The 20399-nt window shown below is 33.6% G+C and overlaps 3 protein-coding genes across 5 annotated transcripts; all 3 read left to right on the plus strand.

Moving 5' to 3' along the window:
• Window positions 1-2788: 2788 nt before the first annotated feature.
• Window positions 2789-8687, plus strand: LOC110612125 (calcium/calmodulin-regulated receptor-like kinase 1). 2 transcript variants are annotated; one of them, XM_043954885.1, is made up of 8 exons: window positions 2789-3052; window positions 3887-4253; window positions 4589-4742; window positions 5607-5733; window positions 7067-7152; window positions 7292-7363; window positions 7761-7964; window positions 8051-8687. In XM_043954885.1, exons 2-8 carry the CDS (start codon window positions 3940-3942, stop codon window positions 8459-8461), a joined length of 1368 nt encoding a protein of 455 aa, XP_043810820.1. In that variant the 5' UTR covers window positions 2789-3052; window positions 3887-3939; the 3' UTR covers window positions 8462-8687. The 2 variants fall into 2 exon arrangements, with proteins under 2 accessions (XP_043810820.1, XP_043810821.1); XM_043954886.1 differs by lacking the exon at window positions 2789-3052 and having other exon boundaries at window positions 3102-4253.
• A 298-nt stretch (window positions 8688-8985) lies between these two features.
• Window positions 8986-11660, plus strand: LOC110610369 (50S ribosomal protein L24, chloroplastic). 2 transcript variants are annotated; one of them, XM_021750267.2, is made up of 4 exons: window positions 8986-9203; window positions 9977-10015; window positions 10593-10823; window positions 11272-11660. In XM_021750267.2, the coding sequence occupies exons 1-4, from the start codon at window positions 9099-9101 to the stop codon at window positions 11473-11475; spliced, it is 579 nt and encodes a 192-aa protein (XP_021605959.1). In that variant the 5' UTR covers window positions 8986-9098; the 3' UTR covers window positions 11476-11660. The 2 variants fall into 2 exon arrangements, with proteins under 2 accessions (XP_021605959.1, XP_021605957.1); XM_021750265.2 differs by having other exon boundaries at window positions 9006-9203; window positions 9959-10015.
• Window positions 11661-17654: 5994 nt separating this feature from the next.
• On the plus strand, window positions 17655-19774 carry LOC110610304 (protein SRG1). The gene is made up of 4 exons (XM_021750165.2): window positions 17655-18041; window positions 18599-18846; window positions 18930-19257; window positions 19404-19774. The coding sequence occupies exons 1-4, from the start codon at window positions 17787-17789 to the stop codon at window positions 19659-19661; spliced, it is 1089 nt and encodes a 362-aa protein (XP_021605857.2). The 5' UTR covers window positions 17655-17786; the 3' UTR covers window positions 19662-19774.
• Window positions 19775-20399: the final 625 nt, after the last annotated feature.

Below are 20399 nucleotides of genomic sequence, written 5' to 3' on the forward strand. Positions count from 1 at the left end.
ATGGTAGAGGGAAGAAATGGAAAAGATACGAGGGAGAAGAAGGATGTAGGAAATAAACAGAGAAGATATGAGGGAAAAGAAGGATGAAGGATTTCACGTTGAGAAGGATTTTAATAATTTTATTAAGAGCATTTTTGGTAAAAAATTTCACCTCTCATCTTTGACTCTTTGACCAAACAGCTATTTTTTACGGAAGGACTATGAATTTGGACGGAAAAGAAAGTGAGAGACTTAAGTGTTGGGTCATCAAAATAGAGGGATAAAAGTGTTAATTACGTTGAAATTTAGGGACTAAAAAGTAATTTTTTCCATTAGTATTATATTCTTAAATTTTTTAAAAATTCATTAATTAATTTTGTAATTTTTAAAGAATTATTATTTTATTATATTATTTAATATGTTAATTTTTTTAATGGGATGTAGGGCTGTGCAATCGGTTGGTTCGGTTTCGAATCGAACCGAACCGAAAAAACCAAAAATCGAAGTGTTAAAATTTTAAAAACCGAAAAAACCGATTATGAATATATAACCGAACCGAATCGAATCGATAAAAATAAGTTCGGTTCGGTTTGGTTCGGTTCAAACCGAAATCTGTAATTTTTTTTTTAAATTTTCTATTTCTAATTTCAACAAATAATTCAATACATATTTCACATAAATTTATCAATAAATAAACCCAATTCTTCAACAAGATTCAAAATCAATAAATAAACCCAATTCTTCAACAAGATTCAAAATCCACTAATCTCATACAACAAACAAAACCTAACCAGAGAAAAGCTCCATAGTAAACGCTATACAATGCAAGAACCCAATAAGCAGATTCATTGTTTAGCAATAAAACAAAAATCATACCTCAATAAAAGAGGACAGACAACGATCGGCGACGACACTCAGCAAATCAATAGGGAGGGAGGAAAAGAGATCGATGGGGAGCGAGCGGTTCATGACTTTATTTAGCAGATCGACGGGCGGCGACACGCAGCAAATCAATAGGGAGGGAGGGAAAGAGATCGAGGGGGAGCGAGCGGTTCGTGACTTCGTTCAGCAAATCGACGGGCGGCGACACTCAGCAAATCAATAGGGAGGGAGGGAAAGAGATCGATGGGGAGCGAGCGGTTCGTGATCTCGTTCAGCAGATCGACGGGAAGAGGTTGACGGTCGACGGTCGACGGGAAAGAGAGAGAGATTAATGGGAATGGGATTCGATGATTCATCGTTAGGTATTTTAATTTAGACTGTGAGTGAATAGGGTTTCGGGCTAGGGGGAATCAGGAATGGGGAGGAGAATGGGGAGGAGAATGCCTGGGGTCAAAAGGGATGGAGAGCTTGGGGTGCTGGGTTAAGAAAGAGAGGGGGAGGGCTTGGGCTTGGGTTTGACCTAGCCACTAAATCGGTTATTTCGGTTTGATCGGTTATTTAATATATTTGAACCGAACCGAATCGAAAATCGAATAATTTTAAATATATTAATCGAACCAAACCGATTGTCCCGACTAACCGAACCGATAAACCGAAATCAACTGGTTCGATTTGATTTTTCGGTTTAGACCGAGAAATGCTCTCCCCTAATGGGATGTATTTAGAATATAAATTATGTAGCTTCAAACTATAGACTAGATAAATATTTCATCCATGAAACTAAGAATTTTAAAAAAAGTGAAAGAATATTGTTTCTATAAGAAAATTATAAAATTTTCATCTTCATATAAGTTATTTCTAAAAATATATAGAGTAAAATTATAAATTATCATTTTTTTTATTAATTTTCTTTATCATTTTAAATCAAGTAAAGGCAAATCTTTTCTTAAGAGGGTTTTAATTCAGATTTGATTGTCTATGTGTTTGTTTCTTTTCATTTAGCTTGGACTTCTGTAGATTCAAGGGTGATGCTGGATCGAGGGAGATCGGCGACCTTGCAATGGCTTCTCTCCCAGCGGCGAGGTTGAGTTCCTAAGCAGCAGCCAGCCTACCAGCCATCTCTAGGCTTGTTTGAGTTTTCATATGTGGGCTTCTAATGTATGCTTTCTATTGTTAAAAAAAAAAAAAAAGAAAAACAGAAAAAAAATACCCTTCCCCTCTGGCCTTTTTCGGATTTTGGTGTTCCACGCTAATTAAATAAACTTACAGGCCCCACGTGTCCAGTTGCTCAAGTTAAATCTGGTCCCGGAAGTATACCCAAACCCCCCCATGGCATCACATGAATGGTTTAAATTCCAGTTTTACCCCTGAATTTTGCACACGTTCACTTCTCCCCTCAATTAAAATTTTAATCCATTTTGCCCAAATTATAACAATTATAATATGTTTGATTAAAAATGTAAAATTATTATCTTAAAAATTAAAAAATTAGTTCTCATATTTCATTTTAAAGTATAAAAGAATTTTAATACTAAATATTAAAAATAATTTTAATATTAAATATAAAATTAATAATTCATTGTTAAAAAAATTTGAAAATATGATGATATGAACTTTTCGCAAAAAAATTATTCCAAATAAAATTGTTTGAGATAAATTAAATAAAAGTTAATTTAGAAAAAAATTTAAAAAAAGCTATAAAAAGCTCGCTAGCTTCACAATTAATATATTTATAACATATAGTTTAATTAATTATATATAAATATTAATCTAATAATTATAAAAATCGTTCCTGTGTGAAATTGAGCTTGTGCTGAACTGGAATTTCATCTGAAAATAAAATGGAGGCTATTTTGGTAACTCTGCCATTCTTGATACCTTCGGCGCGTTTATTTCTACAAAATGCAAACGGCGACTCACGGAATTTTTTGTTCAAAAAAGGAACTGTTTTTTCAGTTGTCAGACATTAGAACACTCGTCGTCGTGTCCAAAACTCTGCTTTCTGGGCGTTTTCTCGAAGCAGATCCTATAAGCTGCTCTCTTCCCTTAACTTCATCTCTGTTTTCAGATTATTTTCTCCCATTGCTTTTAGCCTTGAAACCCACCCCGAGCATTTTCTTTTCCTCTTCTCTCATTTTCTGTTTCTGCTGCCAAGAAACTGTTAATTGTCTCGACCCTTATCCGTTAACTGGTGAGTTTTGGTTTGAAACGTTGGTTTTTGTCGTTGTGGCTGCTTGTTTCTAGATCAATGTGTTATAGGTTTCTTCTTTTTAAAACCACGTTTCTGCTTTTCGCTTTTACTTATTCTGTTCTGTTATTGTTACTTTGATCTGTGAATTTCAATTGTTTATTCTTCTTTCTTGGTTGCTGAGAAAAATGTTCAAAGACAAGAGTTGCTTTTTCCTGCTTTTTCTCTGGAAACCAAACATGCAGATCACTTTGTCTTAAATATTTGACAAATTTTATCATATAGTGTTGCTGGATTTCTCTCGTCACCTTCTGAATATCTTTGTCTTGGCTACCTTGATGGAAATTGCAGCTTCTTCTTCTTTTTCTTTTTTTCCCTTTTAGTCCTGCAGAGGATTTTTAAAAAAATATATTAATTATTGTTACTGGGTTTTCCAATTTTGTTCTTCTAGAGTAATTTGCTTTGTTGTCTTTACCAGTTCAGTGAACATTTCCATGTTTTTGTACAGTTAATTAAGGATGAAATAGAATATCTTTGGTGGATTTCTTACGCGGTGAATATAGAGCAGTTGTTTTTTATTTTATTTTTTAAAACGAATTTCAGTATTTGTCTTTCAAAGATTTTTTTCTTAATTTGACCAGTAATCAATTAAATGTGCATTAGCAAATCTACAGATTTTATTGCAATATATAACTCCTGAAATTGATAATTGAAAGGTCAAATTCAGAAGGTATGTTCTGTTGTACAACTGTAGAGATGCAAATCAGCATTGTTTGAACTGTGTACAAAATACAAATTGAACACTGCTGCTTTGCTTTACTTTACTTTCTATTGCAGTTCAATCAATGGACTGGAGTCTTTTCTTTAGCAAATAGAAAAGGATCAAGGAAATGAAAGGGGAGTCATGTGGGTTGATCTCAGGAATCTCAATAGGGCTGGTGATTGGAGTGATATTGGCTGTTTTGGCACTCTTCTGTTTTAGATGTCACAGGAAACGCTCGCAGATCGGTACCAGAAGTTCTAGGCGGGCAGCCACAATCCCTATCCGGGCAAATGGTGCTGATTCATGTACTAATTTATCAGACTCAACTCTTGCCCCGGAATCACCTGTTAAATCTGGATGCAATTGCATGTTCTCCTGCCTTGATGCATTTAGGAAGAGTTATGTGGTGTCAGTGGCTGGAATCCCCGAGTATTCGTACAAGTATGTTTTTCGTGTGAAACCTTTTGCAGGATTAGCTTTTCCAGCTAATTTTGAATGCTTTAATGGTCTTAAATCTCTTTGCCACAACCGAGTACCATAAGTTGAGCAGGATCTGCAATCTCTTTGTATAACTATGTTATTTTGCACGCTTTTATATTTAGCATCATTGAATTAGTAATATGAGATAGCCAACCCATACATTTCAGGTTGCTATGAATAATAAACATCACATAAAATGAATATAAAAATCACCATCAGGGATCACTGTTAATACAAAACTTTGTTTCTTTCTTTAATTCATGTTTGTAATTTTGTTCCTTCTGCTACTCGTGCAGGGATCTGCAAAAAGCAACCGATAATTTCACAACACTAATAGGACAAGGAGCATTTGGTCCAGTTTATAAAGCTGAAATGTCATCTGGTCAGACTTTTGCAGTTAAAATGCTTGCAACTGATTCCAAGCAAGGGGAGAAAGAGTTTCAAGCTGAGGTATCATTGATTAACAGTTAATGACTTGCTTGCATTGGCACTCAAACAAATGGTTTGCTATTGAAACATATTACAACTTGCACAAAGCATGTGCCAATGAACATAAACATATCTGTGTATATCAAAGGTCATTTAGAATATGACAACTGACACAGACATGGACCTGTCACATATAGAAGGAAGCATAGAGATAAGAAACCATTGGTGTGAAAAGGGATTGTATTTTGGAGGGAAATGTAGCTGAAAGCAGCTGTAGTTGTTGAAGTGGTTAAAAGCAGTTATTTTTCGAGGAATTCCTGTGCATATAATGAGGCTAAACATTCTGTATTGCTCATTCGAGAATTCTTGAACATCAGTAATATTTCTCTTTCTCTCACTCTCTATTCTCTACTTCTTCTATTCTCCTGTACTCTATATTTCTCTACTACTTCTCTGTGTTAGGGTTCTTTACCTAACAACAACCTAAAAGAAGTTCATAAACAAATAAAGTTAACGAATAAAACAATGAATAGAACATCAATATGGCTGGACTTTTGGACCAAAGTTTTGGGAGCTTGATGTATTTTGGATATTAACTTTAGGAAAGCCTAGATGCTGGAGGATTATTATTTTCTCACTAGGAACAAATATATTAAGTTTGAGAAATAAATTTATTGAGAAAACACAATGTCTTAAACATGCCTGGTAAATTGCTCTATTCTGCAGGAAGCTATTCTTGTTTTTCCACTGTGCATGACTTGAGCGATTTGATGCATTTTATATGTTTTGTATATATGCAATACTTCTCTTGTATAGGTTTTTCCCCCTCCACTCCATGTTGCTCATCAACTTTAAACATTTGAGCTCCATTTGATTATTTTTCAGGTTATGCTATTGGGAAGGTTGCATCATAGAAACCTGGTGAATTTGGTTGGATTTTGTGCAGAGAAGGGCCAACATATGCTTATATACGTTTATATGAGTAAAGGCAGCTTAGCTTCTCATTTGTACAGTAAGTCAGCACCAAATCTCTGTGTTTACTTTCTGGAACCTGTAGTTGAATTTCTATCCCAAGCATACTAGGTTGTGTGATGCTTGATGTCAATTTACTTGGGACCAATGTCTGTGCAATTGTGATAAATACAACATTAGACATGCGCACGACTAAGAGAGCCTTGCCCACGTCTAGTCTCATGTTCATTCCCATGTCCATGACCAGTCCCGTGCCCACGTCTAGTCTCATGTCTATGTTCCTGAAACTTTTTAAATAAAATGGTGTGTACAATTCTAGGAGATAAAATGGAGTGCAACAACCTTCTTCTACAGAGATTGCACTAACTCAGCATAAACCGTGAGAATCTTCTAGAGAGGTACACGTAACAAAAAAATTGTTGTAGAAGAAATAATGTTTTTGCTAGCTGTAAATATTAGTTGTACTATTTCAGAATCTTCACTTCAAGTATATATATATATATGTGTGTGTGTCTGTGTGTAACGATGAACAACAAATGTACAATGGAGAAATTATACTCTCATCTCTTAGCCTACTCTTTACTTTTTTAGCCTATTTTTTTCAAATTGAGTCACTTACCTGTCATAGCTAAAGATTTCAATAATTGAAGAACCTGTTCCTAGCTAGAGTTACTCCTAAAGTGTAAACTTCCTTGTTTTATATGCATTATTGAGGTTTTCATATGGGTATCTTTGCGTAAAAATGAGTGTGAAAACACAATTGCGAGATACCAAGCGTAGTCCTAAATCCTGATCTTTGAGTAATCCATATGCTTTGCAATGCTGGAAAAAGGATGGTCAATATGAATAGGTTTCTGCATTTTAGATTTATGTTCTTCTAATTATCTCATTTCATGCTGAAAAGTGAAAGCCAATTCTCATGGTGGGCTTAAATTAATGGATATGCATTTATTCTCCTATGATTAGTTTTCAATCCTTCTAAAGGTCAAATAGGACATAAGAGTCTTGATTTGTTCAGAATCAATGGACGAACACAAAATTCGTCTTTGTTTCTATTATTCTAGTGTTTTTACACAATCAGTAGTTTCCATTTTCATACACCATGACTCAAGTTGAAGTTAAAACCTTTCTTTATTGAATAAATCAAGTTTGTCATAAAACCCAGAAATCTGCATGCTGAACTGATCCTTTTGCATGTAATATTGTTCACAACAATGTTTCATATTCATTCACACAATCAATTAGCTACAATTCGCATTTTAAAAATGAAGCCAGGATTTATAGGTGAGGAAGATATTTGTTTGCAGCACACTCATATTCTAAATCAATGTGCAACTTCCATGAAAAACTACATGGCTTTCTTTTTCATGCAGGCGAAAATCATGAACTGTTGAGCTGGGATTTGAGGGTTTATATTGCTTTAGATGTAGCAAGGGGTTTGGAGTATCTTCATGATGGGGTAAACTTCCATTTTATTTGGACAATAGCATGTATGTTTATATGTGCATGCCTGTCTTTCTGCCGTCATGAAACTGACTCATTAGCTCAAAAAAGCTTTTATGTACTAGATTTGTTAATATTTCCTTTTTTTGCTTCAGGCAGTTCCTCCTGTGATTCACCGGGATATTAAATCTTCCAACATTCTGTTGGATCATTCTATGAGAGCCAGGGTATGTCTGTTGCCTAAATGATACATTGAAGTTTTACCTGCGGACCTAGTCATTTGCAAAATACATTCAGTTCAGTGTTCATTTGGATAGATGTGCATTTGAAACGATTTTAGATTTGAAACTATGTCATCGGTCGGCCAAATTAAAGTGATAAAAACCAATGTTAATGTCAAATTCACATACTCCTTCAATTCAAATCCTCATCTATCCAAATGAATCCTTGCATCTCTTTTTTTTTTCTTGATTGGTGCATTTTCTTTTCAATATTTAGGAGCCGGGTAAAGTATTTTTTTTTTAATTTTTTAAATTTATTTTACCAGTATATTTTGTTACTCTATCAGCAAGTTTTTTGTCTGTCATGGTAATTTGTTGCCTTTGGTTATGCTGGTTCAAGCAGGTAGCAGATTTTGGGCTTTCAAGAGAAGAAATGGTAGACAGAAATGCTGCTAATATAAGGGGAACTTTTGGATATCTTGATCCTGATTACATATCTACAAGGAACTTCACAAAAAAAAGCGACGTCTATAGCTATGGAATGTTGCTCTTTGAACTTATAGCTTGCAGAAATCCTCAACAGGGTCTCATGGAATATGTCGAACTCGTAAGCTGCCTCCATTTCTAATCCTCAACATGAAGTCATAATGTATGCTATTTCTAAACTTAGAACTGGCTTGTGATAACAAATAGGGAGCAATGAATGCTGAGGGGAAAGTTGGCTGGGAGGAAATTGTGGATTCACGTCTAGAAGGGAAGTTTGATGTGCGGGAGCTGAATGAAATTGCTGCTCTTGCGTATAAATGCATCAACTCTGTACCAAAAAAACGACCTTCCATGAGAGACATTGTGCAAGTACTCTCACGGATTCTCAAGTTGAATCAAAATAGAAGGCATCATGACAAAAAGTCCCTTTCTGCGACAGCAGACGAAGTTTCCATCGATATGGACCAATCGGAAACAAAGACTCCAGTGTCCCCTTCTGCCACAGCAGATGAAGTTTCCATTGATATGGACCAGCTAGAAGTTCAGACTCCAGTCTCTAACTGCCACTGGCAAGAGGAGTTTATGGACAGTGTTGACACTTGCGAAGTTTCTAGATGATGGTTTATTTTCTAAAGTTCATTTATTTTATGATAGACAGGTGAACTCAATGGAGTTAGGAGGCAAGCTACCCATCCTAAATACTGATATCTGCCGGAGGTTGTTAGGATTGAAGACAGTTGACTTGTAAATCTTATATAACATACAGTTCTCTTGTTTTTGTTTTAATCTTTGCTATTTTGTATAATGGAAAATGGAAGGAAAAAAGTTACCCTTTTTCTTGTAACAATGGCTTCAAAAATTTCTTTTTTTGTTTTTCTTTACTCTTAAGTTTGTAATACTCAATCATTTCAGCATTCATTTTTTAGGAAGTTAACTAGAAAATAATTGTAATTTTCAAGAAATCAAGAAAAAATATCTACTATCTTGGGATCAAGGCGTTAAAAGAACCAGCTTTAGCGAGTGATCTTGTAGTGGGTAGAAGGAGAGCGGTGGGCTAAGGTTAAAGAAGTTTCGGCCCATTGAGGCCCGTGAGACAACTCGGCAAATCCATCGCTTCAAAGATAACATTAAACGTCGTCGTTTATTGTACCATATCCTCTCCCACGATCTCCCTCGTTCTTATTATCCTTTTCTCGTAAAAACTCCATTACTCCGGTGGAAGAAGAACCAGAAGAAGATTTACACGAAGCGAGAAATGGCAGCCATGGCTGCTCTTCAGAGCTCAATGACCTCACTTTCTATGACTTCCAACTCTTTCTTTGGCCAACGCCTCTCTTTTCCCTCTGTTTCCCCTATATCCGTACGTTATCTTTCCAACTTTTTCCTGCTACTCAGATTGCCTTTTGAGCTTCTCAGTTCTCTGTTTATTATTGTTATTTTAGATAAGCATATCAATTCTCAATTTTAATTTTTTTTTTATTGTACTTGGCTTACTTGTATTCCGTATTATAAAGGGACTGGCTTGAACTGGAGTCACCTGTTCTTGATGTATAGAATCATGTAAAGTAATTTTCATTTTTTCCCAACTACATTATTTTTCATGGATTTTCGTTGGTAATTTCCTCTTGGGCTTTCACAAAATTGAACAAATTTCAAAAGATTGTCTTGTTAATGCTCCAACCATTGAAGTGGGTTATTAGCAATATCTAAATGAGAGGTTCAATGCAGATGAACAAGAGGATTGGTGAAATTTTGATTCTTTTGCTGATTATTCTGAGCTTTTGCTTAAGTTTTGTAAGAATGCTTTTGTGGTAAATCATAAAAGCTGTCCCAAAGTCGAATGGATGCCTGAGGAATGAGGAGGTTGATCATCTTTGCTGCTGTTTAGTTGATGAACTAATTATTATCTGGTGTGTGCCCATTTTTGTTCTATTTTTATGTAGAGTGGTCATTATAATTATGTCTGAATGCTTTATAATTATGAAGATAGTTTGGTGTTACTTTCTGTTATGGTTTTATTGCTAATTGTCAACCTTATAGGTTATGTTTGTGACCTGCTGCAATGCACTCAATAGAATTTCCTTATTGCTATAGTTGCTGCATAACGATCTATAGGCTTTGTTTGATATGCAGGTCAAGTCACCAGAGAATACGTGTCTCATTGTTGCGAAGGTTGGTACCATGAATCCTTCTCGTGCTAATTCTAACTTTACCTTTCTCTCACATTTTGTTTATTGGTAAACACATTTTGAGGCTTTTATTGCAAATGGAAGAAAAATATAGAACACTGCAAAGCAATGACAGGAGAAGTGAAGCCTAAAGGATCTGAATGGGAAATTCTACCCACTCCTTGCAATTAATATCAAAATAAGATCAAGATTAGAATCTCCCATGCATGAGAGTTTCTTTCTGTAATTTCCATTGTGAGATGTTGATGTGTTCATTAAAGCTATCACAGAGAGATTTAATTTTGTAAGGCTAAAGGCAGATAAAAACTATCATCAATGCATCTTTTTGCATCTGAATTGTGGCATACAGTAAATGTTGCTTAGTTGCTCCAATGCTTAGCTGAGAGTTAGAAAATGTGAAGGCTTATTAGTTGAGCCTTGCATGAAAATTCATTTTTTCTTTTGCGGTGAAGTGCACTATTTTGTTTGATGGGGTATGATAAGCATGCTTCACATTTTGGGAATTGATTAACTAGTTGTTGATGAGCCTGTATCTTTTCTTTCTCCCTCCCCTCTTACAGCTTAAGCCATGGGAGCGGAAGGAATGTAAGCCAAACAGCCTTCCAATTTTACACAAAATGCATGTTAAGTTGGGAGACACAGTTAAAGTAATTTCTGGAGATGATAAGGGGAAGGTTGGAGAGGTTACTAAGATCTTCAGGCATAACAGCACTGTGGTAGTCAAAGAAATAAATCTGAAGACCAAGCATGTGAAGAGCAGAGAAGAGGGAGAACCTGGACAGATTATTAAGGTTGTTTCACTTGGTTTAATCGTAAACAGTTCTTATACTTTCATTATTTTTCATTATATAAGAGGGATGCTTAGTAATTGAGAATGTTACTTGTAAAACAAAGAAAAAAAAATCTTGTTATAAATTTATCTAAAAAATTTCTGTTCTGAAACTGCATTTTGTAACAACTCAGTCCAAACTGATCTAAATAACTTTTTGATCCATTTTCTACGTGATCCAAAATAGTTAAACCAAGTTATTTAATAGTTTTTTTACCGGCTATTATATATTCTTATAATATTTGTTAACCAGCCGATGTGTGACTGATTCCCACAATTTTGTTCATTTATTCAACTTTTTCTAGCAAAGGATACCATCACCGAAAAGTTTAGATATTTCAGCTCTGTTTTTAATAGATTATTACTATGTATTAGTTTGATCTTATTTAGCCTGCTCTACGGTATTGCAGATTGAAGCACCTATTCACAGTTCAAATGTGATGCTTTACTCTAAGGAACAGAATGTAGCGAGCCGAGTCGGCCATAAAGTTCTTGACAATGGGAAGCGAGTTCGTTATCTCATAAAAACCGGCGAAGTAATTGATAGTGCAGAGCAGTGGAAAACTTTGAAGGAAGAGCAGAACAAGAAAACTGAAGTAGCTGCTGCTTCATAGGAACATAACACATGAGTTGAGTTCTGTCTGCTTTTCTTCTTTCATGGTCAAATTATTTTGAGATGATGATCTTGTTAATTCATTTAAAGTCACTGGACCATTGGTTGTATGGCTAACTGATACAGATTCGTAGCCTAAAAATTGCAAGTTGGTTTATATTGTATCTAATGCAGTTTGTTGATCAAGTGTCTGCAACAACTAGCATCTCCGTTACCCAAACTAAATATTGAATTCATTCATGTGCATGGATGATTAAGTTTAATGTTGTTTGCAAGTGAGAGAGTTAAGATTTTTTTTAGTTTTTCAGAAAATATTTTGTAGGAATACATTTTCTTGCACATTCTGCTGTCTGGGGCATTTCATAAAGATTGATCAGTGGATCTTATTTTTCTGTTTAAAGGAAAATTAAGCTATTTCTACAGAAATGGCTTTCACTTTTTAAAAAATAAATTATTTTCTGAATTTTGAAAAATATTATTAACACCTTTTTATAAATAAATTCTTAACTTTTGGTAAATTATTGTTCATATTCTTCTAATGCCTTGGTTATTAAATATCATTTGCTGGATTTGAATTAAAAAAAAAAATCAGTTACATATTGTATTTTCTATTTGTATTAAGAGGGGGATAATTTGATTTTTGATTTGCAACATTTTTAAGACTGACTCTTAGGCGTGTTCAGAGCTGCGTAATACAATATGATATAATTAAATTTTTTATTAAATTTTAATAAAAAATTTAATTACACTATATTTCACTTCCTATCAAATATTGCATTAAGTTCTCCTATTATTGATTAAATTGTAACTATCGCTATAAAATTTTCATTTTAAAGAATTAAATAAAAAACATCAATAAATAATTGGTAATTTAATATTTTAAATAGTTAATAAATTTTTTTATCAACTATTATTTTATTATTATTATTATTTTTTTTTACAATGGAGTAATAAAAAGGTGGCTTATTTTATTTAATAAATCTATGGCAATAAAGGGACATTTTATGAAATGTGATATAATATGGAATTTGAATGGGAAAGTTATATAAATAATAAAAAGTTAATCATGGTTCTTTTTGTTATTTTGAGGAATTAATAAAAATATATGTAATACATTTGGTATTCCATGTAGATAATTTTTATGCAATGACAAAGTGATAGTAATATATATATGTATAAAACTCAGTTGCAATTTGTAACTCGATATAAACAATATCAATTTTGTTTTGCGAATATTCATATTTATTCTGTCATTCTTTTCAAGATATATTCTTTCTACGGTTTTTTTATCTTTTAATTAGTTGTGTTTATTGTTTTTCTGTGCAGCATATGAAATTATGTTCATACCCTTCTTATTTTGCTACCCCACTTGTATGGTTTTTGCTTGTAATCATTGGCTTTCTATCTGCGTACCACTGTATCTGCCAACATATTTTTACTCTCGCTATCGTCTCTTTATAAGATGTTACGGTACCGTATTACATTGTTGTTGGTTCCTCCCTCAAGAAGAAAGACCTTAAAATAAAAGATCTCCATCAAAAAGAAAAGATCTCCATCAAAAAGAAAAGTTCTCAAAGAGAAAAGTCTCACTAAGGTAAGACTCGAAGGGCATACCATTAATATCAGACTGGAAGGGTAGACCACTACAGTCAGGTCAAAAGGGCAAGATCCATAAGGGCAGATCACTGAGATCAGATTGGAAGGAAAAAACTGGAAGGATAGACCACTAAGAACAAGTCGGAAGTGCAAGACTGGAAGGGTAGACCACTAAGAACAAGTCGAAAGTGCAAGACTGGAAGGGTAGACCACTAAGATCAGACTTTCTAAAAGGAAGACCACTAAGGTCCGACCTTACAAAAGAGTAGATCACCAAAGAACACTAAGATTAGATCTTTCAAAAGGAAGATTTCAAAGAGGAACGTCTCACTAAGGTAAGACCGGAAGGGCAGACCACTAGGGCTAAGTTGGAAGGGCAAGGATAGACCACTAAGGTCAAGTCAGAAGTGCAAGACTAGAAGGGTAGACCACTAAGGTCAGACTTTCCAAAAGTTAGACCACCAAAGTTAGACCTTTCAAAAAGAAGACCATCAAGGTCCGACCTTCCAAAAGAGTAGATCACCAAAGAATACTAAGGTTAGACCTTTCAAAAGGAAAATCTCAAAGAGGAACGTCTCACTAAGGTGAGATCAGAAGGGCAGACCACTAAGATCAAGTCGGAAGGGCAAGGTCGAAAGAGTAGACCACTAAGGTTAGGTGGAAGGGCAGATCACTAGGGTTAGGTCGAAAGGATAAGACCGGAAGAGTAAGACTTGGAAGGATAGACCACTAAGGGCAAGGCCGAAAGGGTAGACCACCAAGGTAGACCTTTCAAAAAAAAGATCAGCATGGTCAGACCCTTTCAAAAGGAAGACCACCAAGGTTCGACCTTCTAAGATAGCAGACCACTAAGGTCAGATCTTCTAAATGAAGAACACTAATATTAGACTTTCCAAAAGAAAGACCACCAATGTCAAACCTTCCATAAGAGCCTACCTACAAAGTTAGACCTTTCAAAAAAAGAACACTAAGGTTAGACCTTCCAAATTTCAAAAGGAATAACAACAAGGTTAGACCTTCTAAAATAGTAGACCACCAAAATCAAATATTTCAAAAGCAAAATTACCAAAGTCATACATTTCAAAAGGAAGACCACCAAGGGGCAGACCACTATGATCAGGTTGGAAGGGCAAACCACTAAAGGCAAACTATTAAGGTCAGGTCGGAAGGGTAATGTTAGAAAAGCAAAGACCTAGAAGGCCAGACTACTAAGATCAAATTAGAAGGCAAAATTGGAAGGGTAAACCACAAAGGTCAGACTTTCCAAAAGAAAAACCAGCAAGGTCAGACCGTTTCAAAAAAAAGACAACCAAAGTCAGAACTCTACATAATATTTTTATGTATACCAGCAAGATAAACCATAAAGGTCAGACATTCCAAAAGAAAAACCAGCAAGATCAGACCTCTTCAAAAGGAAAACCACCAAGATTAAAATTCTACATAATATTTTTATGTATATATTTATTATAGTAACTTAAATTTAACTATATTATAATATATATATATATATATATATAATATTTATTAAAAAAATAAATTTTAATATATTTAAAGAAATATCATTGTAATACGGCGCGGGTTCAAAGATACTTATATAAGTGGGTTTCAATAAATAATTATGCATGTATGAGTTCATTTCAAAAATTTATAATTACTTTGCAATTTTATTTTAAAATAATAATTACTTTTTATTGATAGAAGCCTTGATATTTGCAATGAATATAGGTTTTTAAGGACTCTAGTGGAAGGTTAGATGGAAAGTTTATTAGAATTATTCTTTCAATTTAATCATTACTTTTAAATGGATTTTGTATTTTTTTTTGTCATTTTAATAATTTAATGAATGTTTTAAAAAAATATATTACTAATTCTGCATTTTATATAATATGCCTAGCCGATATAGCTACATGGTCCATAACAAGCTATCCAAGAATCACTGGGGGACGACTAATCTTTTAAAACTTTTAAAGCACATTGAGCCGTTTCTGGCGCACTTTCAATTGAATTGCGGGTTTATGCGGCCAAATCGAGCTGAGATGGGTTAATTGGCAAGTCTTATGTTTCGAAATTCTGAGGCGGTTTAAGATTTTAAAATTTTATCAAATTCAATCTTGCTTATCTAGCAAAGCAATGTTGGCGGCTCATTCAAAATTTTTATAGTTTATGAGCGCGACTTTTAAAAGGTATCTAGTTTTCTCCTTTTTTTTTGGTAAGTTCATTCTAAACATCGTTGTTCGTAGATTTAGCAGAGCCTATTGGCAAGAGAGATGTGCTTCGTGAAAGTGTTCATTTGAATATTGGAGATGGTCGAAATACTAATGTTTGGTCCGATCCATGGGTGCCTATTGGCAAGAGAGATGTGCTTCGTGAAAGTGTTCATTTGAATATCAGTTGTTTGACGCTCGACATGCTTCCTTTATTCTCTCAATACAAGTGGCACCTATTGGTATTCCATATTCTTGCATTTGGCATTTTACAAGGAATAGTCAATATACAATACATTTTGGTTATAAGTTTCGATTCGCAAAATGATGTTGCAGGATATAGCATGCCAGGCCTCTTCTTTAGTTTCGGTTCTTCTAGGAGTGTGGAAGTTTGTTTGGTCTATTTCGGTTATGCTTAAATTGAAATTTTTCCTTTGGCACTGCCTCCATAATACTTTGCTTATTTTGGATAATTTAGCAACTCGAGATAATGTAGTTGACTCTCGATGTTCTATTTATTTGTCTCAACCAGAAACTTTACAATATATATTTTTTTGGTGGTCCTATATTAGAGTGGTTTGGTTTGTAAGTCCTTATGGGTTTATGCTCTGTCTATAGGCTTTCGTAGTTTTTTGAAATGGTGAGAAGTTTTGAAGGTAAAGTCACGCTTAGATTCTAATGGTTTGTTACCGATGAAATTAATTACACTTATATTATGGCATATTTGGAAAGAACGGAACATATGCATATTTGACAAGCTTGACCTTGATCTTACAGCCACATCGCAATGAATATCTGTCGGCTTCTGGCGGTTGCAACAGAGTGATATTTTTGCTGATCTCTCTACTTGTGTGTTGGCTTCATTTGATACTTTACATAACTTTAGTTGGAATCTACGTCCATCTGGAGTTCTTGAGTTCTTAGGCTTATGTGTGATGTTACATGGAGAAATCAGTTTTGCCTGGCTATTATTGCTATTGTTGTTATTGATAGTGAAGGATCAGTTGTTCATGGCATGTCAACAAGATTTGTGGTTCCTCTGCTATTGCAAGTGAAGTTTGAGTTGTCCTTACATGTATTAAATGGGGTTTTGATGTGAATATTCATTCCATTGAGTGTGTGACAGACTCTTTATTGTTATATAATGCATTATGTGGATGCCCTCTTCAATCTGAAAAATTAGTGTGACGATGGCAGCTATATTATCTTTTAGTTCCCAAATGCCGCATGTTACATTCAGATATATTCCTCATACACCTAATTGGCCAAATTATTTCTAAAAAATTATTTTCCCTTGATTGAATTACTAAAATTTTTTATAATAACGTTTTTTTTAATGCATTTAGCAGTTTTGTAATGCATTACCTTGCATGTGAAAAAAAAAAAAGTCGTCTCAAATTATTAAGGCCAACAAACACATCATCACGGTTAAATAAAAAATTAAAGAAAACCATCATCGTAATATTAGTTTAAAATTGAAAAAAAGAACATTATGATAATATTATTTTAAAACCTTTTTATACTATAACATTTCAAAAAAAAATTAAACTGTAAATAATATTATCCTCAGAACGTGAATTGTAGCGCTGTGAATAATGCTATTCAAATAACGATTAAATAATTAATTTAAAATTAAAATAAGTCCATTAAAATAGTGAAAAATTTTAATAAAAAATTAATTTTTAAATTTATTAGGTATTATTAAAAAGTTTGAAATTAAATAGAAAAATGCCATAGATCGACTTTAATCAAAATTTAAAAGGATAAATTTGAGTATATGAATGAAAATAAGGGGCAAATATTTAAATGAATTAACTTTTAGCTAAAAGTGTAAAATAAAAAAAAGAAAAAAATTAAAATTAAATTAAAGATATGTCCCAATGACTTTTTTAGCTTGCCGTGAACTAAGGAGAAAGACTCTCATTTTTAAAATTTTTATTTCAAATTAATTATTCATTTTCTCCTAACGCCTTTTAAAAAATAGAAGTTAAAAGAAAATAAAAGAAATTAAGAAAAAAATTCATAGTTGAGAAAGAGTATCGATTTTCGTGAAAAAAATTTAAAGTCGAGGGAGATTGAATAATAACGCAGTATTGAAAATTTTAAAGATTATTTTAATTTTTAATTAGCCAGATGCACAAAGCAATAATTTTCCCACTAGTTTGGTGGCACAGTGATGAAATCAATTGGCCTGAAGCTGAAATTCTAGAAGAAATTCGACGTTCAAAGTGGAAAAGAAACCACTTATTTTCCTAAAGATAAGCCTAAGGATAAGTCCAAACCCAATCTCACAATCAAGAAAGAAAAAAAGGTACAATTATTTGTTTAATATCCAATCGTTATATATTTAATTTTTTTTTTCTCAAAATATAATATAAACAAAGACATCAAACGCAATTGTCGTGGATGAATTTCATAATATATTTTGATCAATTGCTTTTATATTTTAATTTATTAGACATTCACATTAGTGTAGCAGTTTGCAAGCCAAGGATCTATTTGCGAGAAGAGCATGGAATCAAAGGGAAACATTCTTGGAACTTCTCTGCTGGTGCCTTGTGTTCAAGAATTGGCTAAGGAGCCCTTGGTTACTGTCCCAGAAAGATATATACGCTCTGATCTGGATCGTCCCATCGTTGCTGCTGGGGATGATGGCACTTTGCCTGAGCTTCCAGTTATCGATATGCAGAGGTTACATCTCCAAGAATCCATGGAGTCTGAGTTGGCCAAGCTTCACCTTGCTTGCAAAGAATGGGGTTTCTTCCAGGTATGCTCACTCACTCATTCTTCTTCTTCGTCTTTAATTGACGCCCAATTCAATTTGCAAGAAATATCATTAAATTTACTTTACAAGAAAGTACCAGTTGCTTTACTTTACTGTTGTAGGAAATTGTGTACGACCATGTAACAGATCTTTGTAAAATCAAAATTCTTAAAATTGATGGGAAACTTATTTGAGAGGGGAGCAAAGATAAGAGATTTAGTGTGAACAAACGAATTCAATTGAACATAAATAAATTTTTAACGAAAAATTAATACTCAATTTCTGTAATATAAAAAAATTCATTAATTTTTTAAATTTTTAAAAAATTTATTAATTAATTTTTTCATATTAAAAATATTTTAAATTTTTTTTATAATACTTAATAATTAAAATTAACGGACATACAGAATGTATTTTTCAAGTCATTAATTAATGAATTTTTCAATAATCAAAGCTGGAAAACCATGGGTAAGCTGGTAAACCATTGTCGGTGCTTAAAAAATCAAAGCTATTGTAGCTTGCCTTAGTTTTTGTGCTTGCTGCATGTGCTGAAATCACAGTTGGTAAACCATGGGGTAAGCTCTTCATTGTTGGAGAGAATAAAGACACAAGTTCAGGATTTCTTCAATCTCCCAATGGAAGAGAAGAAACAATTCTGGCAGCATCCTGGGGAAGTAGAAGGATTTGGGCAGGCCTTTGTTGTGTCTGAGGAGCAAAAGCTTGACTGGGCTGATATTTGCGTTATGATCACTCAACCAATCCATTTGAGAAAGCCACACTTATTTCCAAAGCTCCCTCTTCCTTTCAGGTTATCTTCTTTCATTTTCATCACATATCTTACATACACATGTACTGCTGGTGAGGCTCTTCATCATCGTGTTTTTCTTGCAGAGACACCTTGGAGAGTTATTCATCAGAAGTAAAAACGCTAGCCGTGGATATCATTGAGCAGATGGCAAAAGTTCTGGGAATTAGAGATGAGGAAATGAGAGAGATGATCACTGAAGGCATAATGCAAACAATGAGGATGAACTATTATCCACCATGTCCTCAACCGGAGAAGGTCATTGGCCTTACCCCACATTCAGACGGCTCAGGCATCTCCATTCTCCTGCAAGTTAATGATGTTGAAGGTCTCCAGATTATGAAAGATGGCAACTGGATTGCTGTCAAGCCCCTTCCAAATGCCTTTGTTGTCAACATTGGAAACATTCTGGAGGTGATCATATCTTTCCTTCAACTACTTATAATCAATTTCCTTGATCTTGCTTTAAATTAATCTCAGAGAGAGGCTGACTTTTATGTTTCAATCAGACAAAGCTAAATGTCTTGGCTATGATGTTCTTTTTATATGTTATGTTGCAGATCATTAGCAATGGAACATATCGTAGTATCTTGCATCGTGCAACAGTGAATTCTCAGAAGGAAAGGCTCTCAATAGTTGCATTTCATTCCCCGAGGTTCGACGGTGATATAAGTCCGGCAGCGAGCTTGATTACCGAGGAAACACCAGCATTGTTTAAAAGAATCAAGGTTAAGGAGTACTTCAATGGCTATTTATCTCGCGAACTTCGATTTAAATCTTACCTTGATACGTTGAGAATACAACATGGTGAAGAGTGAAGACTACAATTAGCCGATTTGTGTCTGTCAGTGTGGAAACTCTCTCTATATGGCTTTTTGGTATATATATATTATTTATAAATTATAAGCCTTTTAAAATATTTTTTTTCTAATTTTTAAATATTAGTTATCTATATTTAATATTTTAAAATTAAGATTGTTTCTTAGTTTTAAAAATAGTTTAATAACATTAATTACTTAATTTTTTAATAAGTCGTTATATCTTTGTGGAACAAAGGAACAATTAAAATACTAAAAGAATATATTAATTAAATATATTTTATATTATTTTTATAACAAGGTTTGTAAAACGTCAAATACAATATTGATGCTACGTGAGGTATTTTGTACCCAAGTTTGGGCTCCGGGTTAAATGACCCGGAATACGAATACCCGGCATGATGGTGCCACCGATTAGATTGCACAAGAATAAACTCCGAAACTCAGTTGCCTGAAGCATCCCTGAGCACTCAGAGATTCGGTTGTTCGGATATTCTGCATGGTGTGACGGTCAATCCATCCGCCATTATAAATTATCTTTTGTATGTCTAATCTAACAATCTATAAATTTTATTTAAAACGATATTAATAATATTTAGAAATTAATTTATAAAATTTATAAATTTAAACAAATAATTATAATATTAGAATAATTTGTAAATTATATTTAATTAATATAAAATAAAATATTTAACAAATGAAAATAATAAAATAATATTTTTAAATTTAAAATAAAAT

This window comes from Manihot esculenta, chromosome 3 (assembly GCF_001659605.2).
Source record: "Manihot esculenta cultivar AM560-2 chromosome 3, M.esculenta_v8, whole genome shotgun sequence".
NCBI lineage: Eukaryota > Viridiplantae > Streptophyta > Magnoliopsida > Malpighiales > Euphorbiaceae > Manihot > Manihot esculenta.

Coding starts and splice junctions, on each gene's coding strand:
- LOC110612125 (XM_043954885.1), top strand. CDS start 3,940: ATGAAAGGGGAGTCATGTGGGTTGATCTCAGGAATCTCAATAGGGCTG. Junction 4,254..4,588: donor ATCCCCGAGTATTCGTACAA/GTATGTTTTTCG, acceptor CTACTCGTGCAG/GGATCTGCAAAAAGCAACCG. Junction 7,153..7,291: donor TGGAGTATCTTCATGATGGG/GTAAACTTCCAT, acceptor TTTTTGCTTCAG/GCAGTTCCTCCTGTGATTCA.
- LOC110610369 (XM_021750265.2), top strand. CDS start 9,099: ATGGCAGCCATGGCTGCTCTTCAGAGCTCAATGACCTCACTTTCTATG. Junction 9,204..9,958: donor CCTCTGTTTCCCCTATATCC/GTACGTTATCTT, acceptor AACGATCTATAG/GCTTTGTTTGATATGCAGGT. Junction 10,016..10,592: donor CGTGTCTCATTGTTGCGAAG/GTTGGTACCATG, acceptor CCCCTCTTACAG/CTTAAGCCATGGGAGCGGAA.
- LOC110610304 (XM_021750165.2), top strand. CDS start 17,787: ATGGAATCAAAGGGAAACATTCTTGGAACTTCTCTGCTGGTGCCTTGT. Junction 18,042..18,598: donor AAGAATGGGGTTTCTTCCAG/GTATGCTCACTC, acceptor CTGAAATCACAG/TTGGTAAACCATGGGGTAAG. Junction 19,258..19,403: donor ACATTGGAAACATTCTGGAG/GTGATCATATCT, acceptor GTTATGTTGCAG/ATCATTAGCAATGGAACATA.